Here is a 13,165-nt window from a genome sequence, read left to right as displayed (position 1 = left end):
TTATTGAAAAAATGTTTCACTCACCAAACCATGGGTCTTTTACATTTTAATAAATGTTTAAAAGTCCCCAAATTATTATTATTATTATTATTATTGATAATCTTTTTGTTTTTGAGAATGTTAGATGAGCCCAGAAATAGATGTAGATTCTTAGGAGGAAGCGGGAAGTAATACTACTTAATAACGTGCACATTTTCTTTAATCCTGCTGACATGCTGGACTTCGCAGTGGTTTTACTCCCATTTTGTAGACGAAGGCTTGTGGAAGTAAACCTTGCCAAAGCACCCAGCCGCAGATCCACGTGACCTCAGAATCTCTGCTCCTTCTGCCATGTCACGCTGGGTGTATGGGTTGTAGAATTGTCTGTGAAGCAGTAATTTTTGTCCCCACTATGTTTTAATGACTTCTAAACATCTCTAATCGATGGTTCCTAAATGACCCTATTTCTAGTAAAAAGCTGCCTGTCTTCGTTTGCTAATGCTGCAGAATGCAAAACACCAGAGATGGATAGGCTTTTTTATAAAGGGGGTTTATTTGGCTACACAGTTACAGTCTTAAGGCCACAAAACGTCCAAGATAACACACCAGCAATCGGGTACCTTCACCGGAGGATGGCCAATGGCATCCGGAAAACCTCTGCTAGCTTAGGAAGGCAGCCGGCGTCCGCTCCAAAGCTCTGGCCTCAAAACGGCTTTCTCCCAGGACGTTCCTCTCTAGCAAGCTTGCTCCTCCTCAAAACATCACTCACAGCTGCACTCGGTTCCCTCCCCCCCCCCCCAGTCAGCTCATTTATATGACTCCACTGATCAAGGCCCACCCTGAATGGGCGGGGCCACGCCTCCATGGGAACATCTCATCAGAATCATTACCCACAGCTGGGTGGGGCACATTCCAAGCAAATCCAACCATCACCAAAACGTCTGCCCCAGAAAACTACAAAGACAATGGCATTTCGGGGACACAATACACTCAAACCGGCACACTGCCTAAGGGCAATTTTTATTAAGAATCATTGTTTATATAGTCGAGTGTTTTTTCTTCTAGCAGGGATTTTATTTTGTTGAGTGAACCTTTCAAAAGGAGGCATGTTACACCAATATCTAGTATTTTTCACTAGGAATAAGTTTCAGAGAACAGACTTTTTAAACTTTAGAATAGTCTCCTTGTTGATCAAGCCTTCACAATCATTTTCAAAATCACATACATCTTCCCCTATCAGTTTTACTCTAACCCCCATCTCCCAGAACTCTGTTACACACGCCATCTGTGGGTCAGAGCCTGCTGCACGCAGGACCCAGGCTCTGAGCTCCCTTGTCAGAACTTAGGGCGACATCAGCTTGCGTGTACGAGAGGGCCAGGAGCAGTTTCCGTCCCGGAGGAGTTCAGCTGGACAGCCCAGGAGACTATTACCAACTCTCATCCTTGTAAAAACCCAGTCTGCAGTGTAGCAGTGTGAGTTTTATCAGGTGAGAAGAAAAACCATCACAATGTGATAATCCCGTGCCCGAAGTCCACAGTGACTTTCCGGGTTTGGTAATACGTGATTTAGGATGCTGTGGCTGCCTCGTGGCATCCCCTGCACTGCCCTCTGCTGGAGAGGGCCTCGCAGCGCAGGCTGGGCGTCTGCTTGGGTCAACTCTCCGGCTTCTCCCGTGGCCTCCTTATCCCGCTCCTGGCCTGGTGAGGGCTCCAGGCTGCCTCGTAGCTTCCGTGAGCTCCCAGGCACCGCTTGTATCTTGTAAAAGTCCTTAGGATAGCCTCCTGAAGCAACCAAGCAAAGTGAGCTTATAGCCAAGCTCTTTCAAAACACCTCCGCCCTGCCAAACAGAGCAGTAAACCCCCAGCCGACCACAACTCCGTTCGTTCTGGAAATACTAACCTAAAACATCCCAGAGACGAGGGGTTGTTGACCAGGGGAGAAACTGTTTCTTCTAGGCTTACTTCTCTCGTGGGGTTCAGGGATGTGTGGGGACACCTCTGTTGACCCCATTCTCAGAAGGGACAAGTGAAGTCTGTTTAGGCCTGGGGTGCGCACCTGTCCTGGAACAGGACTGGGCATTGTTCCCCCTCCCCCAAGGGGCCGCCGTCACCTGCTTCCTGTTTTCCTTTAGGGCACCTTAAGGAATGGGCAACCAGTTCCATGACACCTTGAGAGACACCAGGTGAACTCACAGCCCAAGCATGTTTCCAGGCCTGCCAGGTTTGAAGGGCCCACACCGAGCTCCCGTAACTGGAAAGGACAGGTGTTCAGGGTGCTGCTCCAATGAATTGATGTTGACTAGAAGCCAGAGCATCTTTAATTTTGGATCCCTGTTGTCATTGCACATGCTATCAATTTCCCCTTTCATCAATGACTGGGAAGAGTCATTGTCATTTTATTGGTTTGCATTTGGAAGACTTGCATGACAGAGAAGAATTAATTTTTCCTCAGGATTCTTCTTAACTGTAAGCATTGGCTTAGTTCAGATAGAAAAGACTTTAATGGGTAGGGATAAATATAGTACTTTTTCTGTAAATATAGAACTTTCTAGAATAATGAAATATAGCAATACTATATTTTCAAATGTAATAGTCCAAAAAAATTGATTCATAGCTGAGAGCAAGATCCACAGAAATATAAATACTGTAGTGCTATTCAGGACCTCTGTCAGGGGCCTTCAGTTGTTAATGCTCAACATACATTTTCCTAATCTTTTAATAGAAATCTTTCCTTTTTTCTCTTACAGTACTGCAGCATCAGAAGTCAACAGGCTTCCTTGTATTTGGAATTCAAATTCCCCTTTATATTTTCTCTTTCTAAGAGGAACTTAATCCGTAATTGCTTTTTACTATCTCTAGGAAAGGTTCTAGATTGCTTTATTTTTGTGTTCATAACTTTTGCGTCTTTTTACTTTTGTGATCAAATTGCATGATAAAAAAACTAGCTTTCCTGTCTTCTGAGTGCTCACATTACTTCCTTTTGATTGTGTTTTTCTAACTAGTAGATTTGCCTGGTCATCTTTTATTTTAACCTTTCCTCTTCTATCCTTACCCCACCTGTGAATCTAATAATATGTAAAATTTATAGTTAGGACTTCTGCATCTGATTAGCACACAGAATACCCCAAAAGAGTTTCACTCCTACCCTAACAACAAGAGCAAGCCAGGTTATTTACAAAAATCATAGTTATTTTAAGCCCACCTGAGAGCTGAGGTCACAAAGGAACATAATGAAATAAAATGGAGAAAGTGACAAATCCCTTATTCCAGTTTGCTAATGCTGCTGTTTTGCAAAATACCAGAAATGGATCAGCTTTTATAAAGGGGGTTTATTTGGTTACAAAGTTACAGTCTTAAGGCCATAAAGTGTCTAAGGTAAGGCATCGACAGTAGGATACCTTCACTGGAGGATGGCCAATGGTGTCTGGAAAACCTCTGTTAGCTGGGAAGGCACGTGGCTGGCATCTGCTCCAGGGTTCTGGTTTCAAGATGGCTTTCTCCCAGGACATTTCTCTCTAGGTGTCTGTGGGTAGTCTCAGTTTCTTCCAGGCAAACTCCGGACTAGCAAAAGCCTACTTTCAATGTCTGTCTCCAAAATGACTCTCTTGGCTGCAATAGCAAGCTCCTTCTGTCTGAGATCTTATACAGTTCTCTAATAAACTAATCAAGGCTCAGGCTGAATGGGCAGGGCCACACCTCCATGAAAGTTATCTAATCAGAGTTGTCACCTACAGTTGGGTGGGTCACATCTCCATGGAAACAACCTAATCCAAAAGTTCCAACCTAATTAACAGTAATACATCTGCCCCCACAAGACTGCCTCAAAGAACATGGTGTTTTGGGGGACATAATAAATTCAAACCAGCACACCCCACTTAGGAGAGACTGGACCCATGGCTGCTTTTCTCTTTGGCAGAGCAGCAGAAGAGAAGGAAGCCTTTGTAGAAGCAAGTAAGAAGAAAGCAGCTGCAGTTTTATAGTGTTTTTGAAGGCCAAGTGTGGACTGGCATGATCATTTAGAATTCTGAAGTGCTCCAGTCACTGGGGAATCTATACATGCATACACACACACAAACACACACAGTGCTCTCCTTTCCACAGACCTTCAGGGAGTGCTCATGACAGGACAAGAGTACTGAAAGGGACCCACTCAGAGGCACAGGGGTATCAGACCTACTGTCGTCTAAGAGGGAACAGGAAAACCGAGAAAATTCTCCACCCTGTGGGCCTTGCAGTCGTGCCAGGAGGTGGCCGACCACTACTGCAGGAGGGTTAGAGGGAGCTGAGAGAGAGCCCCGTGAGGTGTAGGCGCACAGAGGCCTGGGAGAACTGAAGGAAACTCCAGAGGCCCTCCAGGCCCTCCCCAAGGACCGGGCAGCAGCTGTCTACTGCTGCAGGGGTAGAGGGGGAGGCAAGATTTCTGATACTTCCACCCACCCAGACACAGGCCACCTGCCTGCTGACGTCTTCGGACATGGAGAATTGAGAGGAATTCCACAGGGACTCCAGACCTTAAACCAAGTTCTAGCAGCAGCTGTCCACCACAGGGACAGGGACACCCAGAGGTACAGACACACAGGGCCTGCTGAAGTCTGAGGGCAGAGCAGGAAAACTAGAGGATTCCCAGGCTCTTCTGCACTGGGTACCAGGTTACATCACTCTACTGCTGGGAAAGGGACAGGGGAGCCCCAAGAGACCCCCTCTGAGGTACAGTTGCATAGAGGACCCATTGAAGTCTGAGAACAGGGCAGGAGAACCCTGCCTGGCATGCAGATTTCAAACCCTGAGAAAGGGAAGTTTCTGATCCCATCCTCAAATACATTGAAGCCTATGGTAAGACTCAAAGTAACTAAAGCAGCCTTAAGGCCAGTCTTACTTTAACTACAGACTAAATTGACTCAACCCCACACTAATGGCCTGGCAGAAGACACTTGCCCTTTTCTGGACGTATATTTTATTTATCTTAGTGTTTACTGTTCTTTAACAAACAGTGTTCAGCTTAAATAAAAACTTGTGAAACACATTGAAAAGAAGAAAATATGACCCATCTTCAGGAGAGGAAACAGTCAATAGAGCCAGACCTAGAGATGGGCCAAATGTTGGAATTAGACAGGGACTCTGAAATAGCTATGATAACTGTTAAATATTGTAGTGGAAAAGATAGACCACGAATGTGAACAGATGGGCAGTTTCAACAGAGATGGAAACTATAGAAAGGAAAATATGAAAATGCCAGAAATGAAACATATGCTGTCAGAAACTGGACACACCAAAAGATAAAATTAGTGAACTTGAAAAGAGTCAAAAGAAATGATCCAAACTGAAACACAAGAAGAAAGAATAGGGAAAAAGTGGAATAAAACATCCAAGATTTGTGGGTTAATATCAAGCAATCTAACATATGTGGAATTGGAGTCCCATCAGAAGGGAGAATGGGACAGAAGAAATATTTGAAATGATAATGGCCAATAATTTTCCAAAATTAATGAAAGATAGCAACTCACAGACCCAAGATGTTCAGAGAATTCCAATCAGTTTCTAGGCACAGCCTAGTCAAACTTTTAAAAAACAAAAGATAAAGAAAATATCTTGACAGCAACCAGAGGAAAAAAACACATTGCATAATGAGGAACAACAGAGTGATGACTGACCTCTCATCAGGAAAATGGATGTAAAAAGATGGTAGAGAAGCATCTTTAAAGAGCTGAAGCTGTCATCCTAGAATTCTACATCCGGTGAAAATATCTTTCAAAAATGAAAGTAAAATAAAGACATTTTCTGACAAAAGTTGAAAGAATTTGTCTTCAGCTGACCTGTATTATAAGGAATACTGCAAGAAGTTCTTTAGACTGAGGGAAATGATATCAGATAGAAACACAATTATTTAGGAAGAAATGAAGAACACTAGAAGGAATAAATATGTTAGTACATATAAAGAACTTGTTTTTTTATTGATTATATATATAAATATGTATAATTATGTAATTTGTATTCATATAAAACAAGAATATATATGATTTATGTATCTATAATTCTCTTTAAAGACTACTGACTATTTAAAGTAATAACAATGTATTGTGAGGTTTATAGCATTTATAGATGTAAAACATATGACAAGAGCACAAGGGGTGTGTTCTGGTTTTCTCATGCTGCCCATTATGCAGAATACCAGAAATAGATTGGCTTTTATAAAGGGGGTTTATTTGGTTACAGAATTACAGTCTTAAGGCCATAAAGTGTCCAACAACAGGGTACCTTCACTGAAGGATGACCATTGGTGTCTGGAAAACCTCTGTGAGCTTGGAAGGCACGTGGCTGGCATCCACTTGCCCCCAGGTTGCATAGATGATGTTCTCCAAAGTGTTGCTCTTTGGGCATTTTGTCCTCTCTTAGCTGCAGCTCCTCTTCAAAATGTCACTCTCAGTTGCTCTCCAGGATGTCACTAACAGCTGCTCTGAGTTCCTTCTGTCTGTGAATTCCTTTATATGACTCCAGTGATCCAATTAACATCTACCCTGAATGGGCGGGGTAACCCCTCCATGGAAATAATTTAATCATATGTTTCGCCCACAGTTGATTGAGTCACATCTCCATGGAAACACTCAATCAAAGGATTCCAATCTAATCAAAATTAATAATCTGCCCCCACAAGACTGCGTTAAAGAATATGGCTTTTTCTGGGGGACATAATATATACAAACTGGCACAGGGTGGAAGAAGATAAGATACTATATAAACATACTGTTTTAAGGTTATTACATTGTTTGTGCCATAATAGAATATTTTTTGAAGATAGACAAAATTAGATATAATATCTCTGCACAAATACTTAGGGGTAAAAGTTTTGTTCACACATCTAAACATGTAGCAGTATAAATCTCTTCCATTTCATTTCACAAAACGTCTTTCTGTTGTTGGGGTTTTTTGTTTGTTTGTTTTGTTTTTGTACAAGAGAGTGCATTATAGATAATCTTAAGTACAAAATGAAAAGTAAAGGATACAAAATAAATGGCCCTAATTCAAAACAGGCAATTAACCTCTTTAGTTGAATGGAAGCCAACAGTATGAAAATGTAATTCCAAATTTTCTTTTTTAAAATAGTTCTACAAAAGAAGGAATTTTGATTACAATAGAATACTAAGAGTAAAACCAACCTACATTATTTTAATTTACCCTATTTGCCAATGGGCTGCCATGATATTCTCATGTTATGTTTTGTAGTACAGAATTGACCCTTTAAAAATTTGTAACTAGCAGCGTTATTTTGAAAACTGGTTCCATTATCATTATCTTTGGAATAGAAATTCAAACCATATAAAAAATTGTATGTGATAAATTAGATGCAAATTGTAATCTCTAAAAATTAATACAAAGTGGCATAACTAAAATGTCACTAGATGTGATCAAATGGAATGCAGAGAAATGAAACACCTCATTCACCCCCTCTTCTGCAAAAAAAGGTAGGAGAGAAGAAACAGGAACAAAGAGCAGATGGGACAAATAGAAATCAAACACTAAGTAAGTAGATTTAAATCCAAATATATCAATAATTATATTATATTAAGTGTAAATGGACTAAACAGCTAATTAAAAGGAAAAGACAGATTGGATAAAAAAGCAAGATCCAATTATATGGTGCTTACAAGAAACACGTTTCAAAACATAAAGACACAAAAAACAGATTAAAGGTAAAAGGATGAACATATATATATCATGAAACACTAAACATAAAACTTATAGTTAAGAAAGTCGATTAAAGTCATTTAGCTCAGCCCAGCCCAGTGGTTAGTAAAGAGCTTCAGGTTAATCAACAACAACATATCTTAGCTGTTATGCAGCGCTCCCGGTTCTGCCCTCTGTATTCATTCATTAACTCAACAAATATCTATGAGTGCCTCCAGGATGCCGGGGACTGCTATAGGCACTGGGAATATAGCAGCAAATAAAACAAACAGAAATCCCTGTCCTCACAGAGCTGATACCCTAACGGGGAGAAACGAAATAAACTGATATGGCTAGTAAATGCCATGGAGAAAAGTAACGCAGGAGAGGGAAATAGGAGTGTTGGGAGCCAGGCAGGAGGCAGGTGGCAGTGTCTGGGAAGAGCTCATCTGAGCACAGGCTGAGAGCAGGGGCCACGTGGCTCTGAGGGACTCATGGTCCAGGAGGAGAGAAGGCATGAGCTCGGGCTGGACTCAGGAGTGTCCTTGGAGGTCCCAGGAACAGCGAGGAGTACAGGGTGGCTGGAGCGCAGTAACTGAGCAGGAGGGTGCAAAGAGATGAGGTCAGAAAAACAGACGGGCCCGGCATGAGGTCGGGAGGCGATCGCGTGGTAGGGCCGTTGTAAGGACTTCGGCTTCTATGTTAAGAGGCTGCCATGATTTTATAGCACTACTTTCAGTTACCAAAGTTAAGAATTTGGAAAGCTAAGCCTGTGGCAGAACCAACTACCTTAAGCACATTTGAACAGAGCGTAACCCACTAAAAAAATTGGTGGAGTAGTTTTCCGCCACGTACTGCATGAACGTAACTGGAAATCAAGGATATTAATAAATAACACTATTACGTGGTGGGATTAAGGATAGCTTTTACTCATTGTGTTTTTCAATGTATTTCAAATGAAAAACTAAGGAGAAAACAAGTAATATGAGGAATATATTGCCCAGCTATTTTAGCCCCTCCACCTTTCTGCAGAAAAGGAAACCATGTATAGCCTCTAGCAGTATTTAAGGAGTGAGGAGTAAACCAGTGTTCCTCACAGTTCTCCTGGGGATGGGTTTCATATGTTTCAGTTGTCCTGTTCCACATCTGAAAGTGGGAATAATCTGGGAAGCTGGGTAGAAAATTGGGCGCAGCCTGAACTTTGTGGTCTCAGACTTTGGGTTCGAGCTCTTGCTCTGGGCTTGGACAGGGCCCACAGGTCCTCTCCCTGAGTATCCCTTCCTTGTCTGGAATGGGGGCGATGCTGACCGCCCACAGGTGGCCTCCTCTTTTCCGCATTGGGAAATTCTTATGGAAGGTTCTCCTGGGGGAGGCCTTGCCCCTGGATGGCCACAGGCCACCTGCGATGCTGTCCCTAGAGCCTTCGGGGGACGGGCTTAGCCTGCTCCGTGGTGGGCGCCAGGATGGCCGAAGTCAGTGGTGGTGTCCCCAGATCTCCACTGGGATGGCTAAGCCAGAGGACAGCACTTCCCTGCTGTTTACCATTCTTTCTCCTGTTCTCCCACCCTCTTGTCTTTCTCAGGACACAGACGCCTATTATAGGAGATGGTTCTGCATGCCCTGGCCCAAAAAGCCTTTTGTCAGGAATGTGCTCATTTTTAAAAACCTGTCATAAGGCTGCGGGAAAGAAAAGCAAAGTTTTTTACACTTCAAGAGGGTCTGTTCCCACCTTGATAAGTCACATTTTTTCCTTCCCCGAGCACTTACTTGCTCTCATAAAAAGCACAACTTTGGTGATAAAGTTGTGGATTATCACTACAAGGATTAGAATCTCTTGGACCTAATTTTGGACATTTTTATTTATATGCGTTCCTTTTTGCAGGTAAATTGGTTTGTTTCCTTATTAACACACATAATTTGTGCAGCCTTCTTATGACAAATCACTGCAGCTAATGACTGCGGAGTCATGTGAATGAAATTACACATTTAAGCCTCCCTTTAAAAAGTGGTTTTGTTTTATTTTCACAGCAAACCCAAGGAACCCGTGTTCAGTGCAGGTAAGTCAGAATTAATTTTTTTTTATGGGTACCCCTCACACAAATAAGTAGCTATTTCACAGGGCCAACTTTTGACACACAGAACCTTTGACGTTTGTGTGGTGGAGCTGATGGGAGCTGACGGCGGTAGGTCAGCTTGGTCAAGCAGCTCCGCTAATAACAGTGGGGCTACCAGTAAAAGGATCCTAAAGGCTACACCTTTTAATGAGCCCCCTTAAAACTGATATAAGATATGGCGATGAGAGGGTAGAGTGACATGACACCACCTAGGCTGTAACTGAATTTCTAGGATAAAAAATTTACGTTTCTTTCGTTACTCCTCTACAAACCTGGCTCCTGCCATCAACATTTGCAATTCTCCTAAAGGGAAAGTTTCTGATGCGTCAAGTTACAACTTCATCTAGCTTTTCTTTTCTGTCTTTGATTTCCCAAACTGCAAACTAATAGTTCACAGATACCTTTCTATATATCTTTTTTTAAAAATGCATTTTGTTATATGGTAGATGCTTTTTTAGCATTGTTACCTTATTTTTAAATGCATTTAAAGTGCAAACAAATTGACCAGTATGTAGTTAATTTAATAAATTCATTTAATTTTACCGTTTCCAGTTTTTTTTTTTCTTAAGTTGGGAACTAAAACAAAAAAAAAATCAGAGTTTTATATTTATCAGCATGAGCTTTAGTCTTCAACTCATTTTCGAAAAGTGTGAAATTACTCAACAGAAATGTTTTTGGCCAGAGCTCACAGAGCTCCATCTTGACTGCCCTGTGAGAATCCCTGCAGTGGCTCTGGGTTTTCTCCCTGGGGCAGGGAGCTGATGGAGCAGGCAGGCCACTCACACGTGCAGTGCTACACGGTCTATTTATCTAGCCCTTCTGTCTCTGTCTCTGAAATCAGCAGGGAAACGCCGGGTGACACACTGCAAAGGTAGGAAGCATTTCGGAAGCTCATAGCTCTCTGCGCAGAAGCCCTCAGTCAGGCTGCAGAAACTTCTTTCATACAGGAAACAGATACTCTTGTATGAAAATGCTTTTGTGATGCAGACCGCTCGACATACCTCAAATTAAAAGCATTCTTGAGCATTTCCTTGGATGGACTTAGTCCTAAGTGGCTCTGATTTGGATCTTGATTGATTATTGGCTGATTACAGAAACTTTGAAAAATCCGTATCAACTTTAAGAGAGCTATAGGGCCCCCCTGGATGTTTGAAATTGTACCCTGCACTGTGGCTGGCCTCTGTCCCCACTGAACCGCCTTTGGGTTTGGTAATTGTGCTATTACCCTAACATGCCTGAGAAAAACATTCTTTCCCTTGCTGCATTTTATTTTCAGTTGTAGAATGTCTGAATCACCAGTATAAAACAGTGCCAAGGCTAAATTCAGTGCTTTTCTGTCCAGGTCCGGTAGTTTAGACTTGTGCAGTAATAAAGCCTCCGTCACAGGGTCTTCTTCCCAGCACATAACCACAAGATCACATGTGGAGATATTTTGTGGACACTTACTATGTAAATCCATAGTGGCCTTTTTCAGCTTTGAACCTTGGGACAGGATTGACTCATTTCTTACAAAGGAGTTTGATGAAATCACTCTTCATTTACCCTGGAACCCTGTAACGCCTGCCCCACTTTGCATTCCTCATAGTCTCTTGGGTGCTTGCAGGTTCTTCAGTGCATAAGCTGGGACTGGTGTGAAGGACTAAGGGAGGGAAGAGCATGCGCGGAGGCCCAGAGGCTGCCTGAGCAGGGTCAGAGACAGGACTGCCAGAGAGGAGAGTGCAGGATTATGGCATGGGAAGTCATGTAAGGGGAGAGCCTGGCAGGGCGGTTCAACCCGCTGCGTCCGCAAGAGGAGAGCAGGCAAAGAATTTTGAGTGGAGGAAGGACTTGGGCAGATCCAGTTTGGGCCCTGGTGGGGCTGGCAGCAATTCATAAAATGACCCGGGGGAGCCTGCAGTGACAGGAGCCTCAGCCGGGGGAGCTGGGGGTGAATAGGCAAGTGCACCGGGTGAATGGGCTCATCAGTGCCACGCAGGAGCTAGCAGGACGTTCCCAGGAGTGAACGCAGAGTGGTTCTTAATTCAAAGTCGTAGTCATTACGCAGCGTGGAGAGTATCGCATGCACGCTTTGAAGACCTGAAATGCATGCACACAGTAACAAACTTGGATGCCCCTTAAATGTTAAGCAATATCGCATGTGGCGTTTTCTGAAAATCCTTAGGAGTAATACCTACAAAACTAATTTGTAAACTTTGTTCTCACGGTACTGCAGTGATTTCACAACCTTTCCTTACCAGTTTCCTCTATGTGGATGATTTTTCTGTTCAATTATGTACAGATGTCCTTGGTCCCAACTGCCCAATTTAAATGCCGTCAAGGTTGGGTTCTTTGGCAGCAAAGCATCATTTAGCAAGTTCTGAATCTGAACAGAATTCATCAGGAGTCACAAGACATTTTCGTTGTTCTTGTTATATACAGAAAACTCTAGTTGAGAAATCCCAAGTTGTTTCTTTCTTTCTTTCTTTCTTTTTAGGTCTAGGAGTTTCCCCAAGTCAATATAATATTGATTTTTACTTTTGTTCCTGTAATTTGTTTATTAAAACATCAAAAGTTATTTTATATAGACATGTTTGTTCTAGAGACTTTTACTTTCCATATTTCTCTCTCTAATGGGTCTTCTTTTGTTTTCCATTTCTAGCTTTTCTATGACATTTTTCTTTTTGCATGTGTTCTAGCATGTACTTCTGCTGATTCTGTGTCCTTTACACTTGAAAGAATTGTCCAATGTAAAAGATACATAAAGATATATCTTCACATTGCACTTTAGAAAACAGATTTAAATATTGAAAGTTATTTTATGAATTTTGATATTGAGATTGTATATACATTAAACTCAATAAAAAATTTAAGTGGATTCTGTGTTACTTGTAATTTTTGGAGTGACATTTTTTCCCCTTCTGATGTTAAAGAAAATGTAAGCACTAAAATTTCTCCTGAAAAAGAACTGCTCTTTCCTCCCTTTTGCAATTTCTAATATATTTCAAATCCTTAAGCAGAGTGTCAAAAGAAAACCATATGCACACTTTTGTTTCAAACTGTTTAATTTTGTGTGTTAGTTATTTTTCCCCTAGGACATTAATTAGAAATGACACAAAGGGTAATGTTTTCCCTTTGTCATTGAGAGGCTAGAGAAGGTATAGCATTTGTTTTCTGGGACCCTGGGACTGGGTGCTGAGATGTCTTACTTACATCTTTGTTCTTTTTGTAGAAGAAGGATATGTAAAAATGTTTCTTCGTGGACGTCCCGTTACCATGTACATGCCCAAAGATCAAGTGGATTCTTACAATTTGGAAGCAAAAGTAGAACTGCCAGCCAAGAGACTTAAACTGGAATGGGTGTATCCTTTATTCACAGACGGCCACACACGAAGTCATCCGTTAGCTAATGCCTTGAACTTGAAGTTTAACTG

The 13,165-nt window shown here is 42.0% G+C and overlaps 1 protein-coding gene across 3 annotated transcripts in view; it reads left to right on the top strand.

The window, feature by feature from the left end:
• The window catches only part of EML1 (EMAP like 1), a 225,621-nt gene that overhangs the window by 171,758 nt on the left and 40,698 nt on the right, over positions 1–13,165 (top strand). For all 3 annotated transcript variants that reach the window (XM_037831901.1, XM_037831900.1, XM_037831902.1), the window contains exons 5-6: positions 9,670–9,698; positions 12,964–13,093. In XM_037831901.1, coding sequence (XP_037687829.1) covers positions 9,670–9,698; positions 12,964–13,093 — 159 coding nt within the window. The remainder of the gene's footprint in view (positions 1–9,669; positions 9,699–12,963; positions 13,094–13,165) is intronic.

This window comes from Choloepus didactylus, chromosome 4 (assembly GCF_015220235.1).
Source record: "Choloepus didactylus isolate mChoDid1 chromosome 4, mChoDid1.pri, whole genome shotgun sequence".
Lineage (NCBI taxonomy): Eukaryota > Metazoa > Chordata > Mammalia > Pilosa > Megalonychidae > Choloepus > Choloepus didactylus.
The sequence above is the reverse complement of the archived record's forward strand: the minus strand, read 5'-3'. Positions and strand labels throughout refer to the sequence as shown.